The following is a 4,658-nucleotide window of genomic DNA, read 5'->3' on the forward strand; positions in this document are numbered from 1 at the left end:
ACTGAACAGGAACTTGAAGCCGGGTTAGAAGCCGAATTGGCAGAACCTAAGCCTCTACCCAGATTTGGATTGGAACGTCGGGATGGAACAGCAGGGATGCGGCCAGATCGTTGGCGACGTCCTCGTTTGGGAGGACGGGATGAAGAACTTCCTCTGCTTCTACTTCCGCGATAGCTCCTAAGTAGGGCGGGTTGCGCTTCGTCCTGGGTCCGAGGTATAGCATACAACCAAAACCTCGCTCCGGGGGGGAGGCTCTGGACATATCTCACCTCCTCCCGTATGGCTTGCTCTTCCTCCTCTCGTAGAATCTCATCACTACGGCCAAAAACACGAGGGCAGGTGGACGTCCCTCTACAGTGCAAATTCCCCCCGTTCATGCTATTAAGGAGAGAGCAAGGTATAAACAGGTGGACAAGGTAATAAAGTGACAACAGGCAACTCACAGTCAAGTACCCAAGGAAGAACATTGCATTAACAAGCAAAGTATCCTAAAGGGTATATTCCTAAGTACGCGTAGCCTAAACAAGCATACCCAGAAACAGAAAATGCACTCCTGACGAACATACATTCGAGCAAAAGGAAAATCAAAGCAAGAGAGGAAGAAAAATAAGGTAGGTTGAAGCACGTACCTGGTGCAAGTGAAGGATGCGAGAGGTAACAAACGACGAGAAACTGACGAACTGAAGGAGATCTTGTGGAACGTAATGCAGGAAATGTTGAACGAAGTTTCTAAGCGCATAATGCGTAATGCAGCAAGTAAGAAAGTAAGAAAAGAAGAAGCGCAAATCAAATAGACGAAACCCGCGAAACCAAAGGTCAAGGGTAAAAGGGTAACTTCGTAAGGAAAGACAGTTGAAAGGACGCGGGGGCAGTTGCAATAAATGCCAGCGGCTCGAGCAGGCGTAGTGGCACACGTCGCGTAGATATGAGAGGGCCGCGTGGAGGGTTGTAATGATTGCCTGCAAAAGGAGGATCTGTTGCGATTGGCAAGGCACCCTTTACACCCCGGCATCCTGAAGGCTCAGCATACCGGGCTGGGGGGCAACTGTTATGGACCAGAATGAGGCCCGTGATCAGTAAGGCCCACGATCAGCGTAGGCCCACAGGTAAGCATTATAAATAGGAGCTAAAACGCTACAGGTATGACCTAATCTCTTTTTACCTATTTACGCAGTCTAGACAGTACACACACACCTCTTCCAAGGCTAAGGCCATTAGATAATGTGTGATCTGTTGTCCTCAAGATACCTAACTCATAAGTATCCAGAGAAGACACTTGAATCATAGATCAATCATCCAATCCCAATTGGACACATCGGGCAGAACAAGTAGCACAATAGCAAATTACAGAAAAAATAATGTATTCAGTAGCACAATAACAAAATGTGCAAATAAAACACAATTCATCCATCTCTTTTGCTAGGGAAACACCTCTCGGCAAAAAATCTAATAAAGAAAAAATAAAAGAAAGGAAAAGGTAAGTTTTGTACTTTTCTTAGTTTCCATAACATGCATGACTACGATTAAAATTATAATTATAACTAAATAAAAAGTATTTAAAAGGCGGGGACTAATCCGGTAAAAGGAAAAATACAAATGACCTACAACCATTCCCTGTCACCCGCAGCTGCCGGAAAAGGAAAGGGTATTAATTATTACCAATTACTTTCGACTTTTTTGACTCCACGACCCACCCAATTCAATTCAATTCAATTCAAAATTTCAAACTACGCGTTGAGCTCAGCAACGCAACAGTCCCATCACATCATAACATGACGCTATAGGCCGTTTTCATATTCACCCGATCCCATCCACAACCGCTCACGCGTTTTCCGTTTCCATTTTACAATCAGTTTTAAAATTTTGAATTAATTTTCCATCCGATCATTCCACATTGCGGATAACGTGAACACAGCACCAACCAATCAAATCATTTATATATTTCCTACGAACTCTAAAAAAAAAAAAAATCAAATCAAATCAAAAACTTCCAGTTACTCGTCACTCCATGAAACTCATATGCTACGAGTTTTCCTCTTTCTGTTACTGATATATCGAGATACAAGAATATCTTATATCCCGAATTTCGATGGCACAGAGCGCAAAAATTATATTAGAAAATTAAAAGCAACCACAGGTTAGTGACAATGGATTAAACAAAACGAAGCACAGGTTTTCCATAAAACAAGTTATCAGCATTTAACTGTCTCCTACAAATACTACTAGTTCTTCGCCCCTAACCTAAAAGCTAAAACCAAACATAGCAAGGTAGAGAGTGTACAGAAGAAGTGGACTACTTTATGTGCAATTCTTACCTAGCTATTACTAAATCTAAAACCCTAACAAACGTGAGGAAAATAAAACGTACCGTTTCGAATCTAGGAGCGAGCCATCATCTTCTTGAATTCCTCGAAGTTGACATTGCCGTCGCCGTCGGAGTCGACGTTGCTGATCATCCTCCGGCAGTCGCCGAGGGAGCACTTCTCGCCGAGCTTCCTGAGCACTTCGTGCAATTCGTTAGCGGAGATGAGACCGTTCTTGTCGATGTCGTAAAGGTCGAAGGCGTCGCGGAGCTCCTTGGAGTCGTCGCTTCCGGTTTCGGTGCAATGGAAGTCGGCGAATTCCTTGAGGTCAATGAAACCGTCGCCGTTCTGGTCAATCTCCTCCATCATGCGCTTCACCTCCTCGGAGGTAGTCGTTGATCCGAGCGTGAGGAGCATCTCCTTCAGCTCGGCGCTCGAGATCTTGCCGTCGCCATTCTTGTCGAACTTGCTGAAGATCTTGCGCACCTCGTCGTCCATGGCGTCTTCTCTTGTCCGTAACTGATGAGAGTGAGAAACGAAATCTCAACTCTCTCTCTCTCTCTCTCGAAAAAGTTAGGGTCTGGTTTAGTTCTTTTCTTACGAACGGGTCATTTATATAATGCGCCGTTTCACGCGGTTTCTTGTACGACGGGCCAATTATGTACCCGATTGCAAATATGATGCTTTAATTGCAAAATAACATAGTATTTAATGTTTTTCGTATATTCTTTTCTTACGCTACAGCTTACGATACGATTTACAGAGTGATATATATTATGAGTTGTATTAAAAACAATTCGTATCAAATCATATAATATTGTATCATGTAATACAATTGTATCATATGATATGAAAATTAAATAAAAATTTATATTATAAAAAAAATTACACATTTAATTTGTAATTAAAATTATTTTATAATTCTAATTTTATCTCCGACAACTTGAGATAATTTGTAAAAAGAAAAAAAATATTTTTAAAAGGAAAAAATATTTCTCTGACAATTTGAGATAATTTTATCTCCGACTACTCAAAATTACGTCGTTTTGTTTATTTATTTCCTTATATTAATTGATTTACCTTTGAATGATCATGATTCTCTTTTTCTCTCTCTACCTTTATTAGCCCATTCTAAAAAGTCATTACTAATAAGGAAAATAAAATAAAATTTTGATTTATGATTTAAACTCAAAAATCAATATAAAAAATTTATATTATTGGATAATACTTATTAATTATTAAATAGAATAAGTTATAACCGTTAGATTGACGGAGATTATTGGTTAAAATTTGATAATAAAATATAGTAAAAAAAAAGATACTTAATATAACCTCTCCCAAAAATTAATATTTATAAAAGATATATATTAGTTAAAAGAAACAGATACTTTGGAAAAAAAATTGGGTAACGAACGAGCATAACTACCACTTTAAAGACGAATAGGCTCCCCAGCATATTTTGAGCTTTTAGTATTAATATTTAATTAAAAATATAAAATAAATACATAAAAATGACAGTGATTTGAATGCATAAAAAAGGAGGAGTGGGACCATGGTAAGTTACTTTAATGAGAGTAAAGGAAGACTTATTTTTTATAATAGGTTGGAAAATAAAATATTAAAATTATAAATTTTATTAAAAATAATAGGATAGATTAACTTTTATAAAAAAAATAGAAAATTATTAATTATTAATATTAATAATCTATTATTATTAAATAAGTATTATTTTAAGAAAAAATATTTGTCATTTTAAAAGGATATAAACTTGTGTGTCATTTTAAATCTTAATCGTTGATTTCTGTCAATCAACGGTTATAATTTATGTGTTTCGATTTTCTCATATGGTAGTAACAAATTTTCTCATGTTGTAGACACATCTTATGTGGGGTCCACATCTATTAAAAAAATAAAAAACAAAAAAAAATATTACACGAAAATCGAAGGGTCACTCGTAGAAAAAACAACTCTTCTATAACATAAGAAAATGTTTTCTCATAATTTATTGGATCAAATTTAATAGGTCAAACTTATTATTAATTAATTAATAAATTTGACTGTATAAATTATAACCGTTGATAGATAAAAATCAAAGTTAGGATCTAAAATAACACAAAATTATATCTTTAAAAAGATAAATCTTTTTCTCTTCATTTTATATATATAATAAAAAAATATTAAAATTTAGCCTTCCCTTGGGTCCGGCGCTAATGAGAAGCACTTGAGTATATCTGAAAGGGAAAGGAAAGATGATTTGACATTTCACCATTAGCATTACGAAACGTGTCTGGTTACTATTGAGTTTGTATCAAGAGATTCTAGTATGGGTTTTATGTTTATCATGTAACATCATAT

The 4,658-nt window shown here is 36.5% G+C and overlaps 1 protein-coding gene across 1 annotated transcript; it reads right to left on the reverse strand.

The window, feature by feature from the left end:
• Positions 1 to 2,121: 2,121 nt before the first annotated feature.
• On the reverse strand, positions 2,122 to 2,901 carry LOC133310915 (probable calcium-binding protein CML23). The gene has a single exon (XM_061511914.1). The coding sequence runs from the start codon at positions 2,799 to 2,801 to the stop codon at positions 2,379 to 2,381; it is 423 nt and encodes a 140-aa protein (XP_061367898.1). The 5' UTR covers positions 2,802 to 2,901; the 3' UTR covers positions 2,122 to 2,378.
• Positions 2,902 to 4,658: the final 1,757 nt, after the last annotated feature.

This window comes from Gastrolobium bilobum, unplaced genomic scaffold, assembly GCF_033153095.1.
Source record: "Gastrolobium bilobum isolate Gb01-03AN ecotype WA unplaced genomic scaffold, APGP_CSIRO_Gbil_v1 utg1988, whole genome shotgun sequence".
Classification (NCBI taxonomy): Eukaryota; Viridiplantae; Streptophyta; class Magnoliopsida; order Fabales; family Fabaceae; genus Gastrolobium; species Gastrolobium bilobum.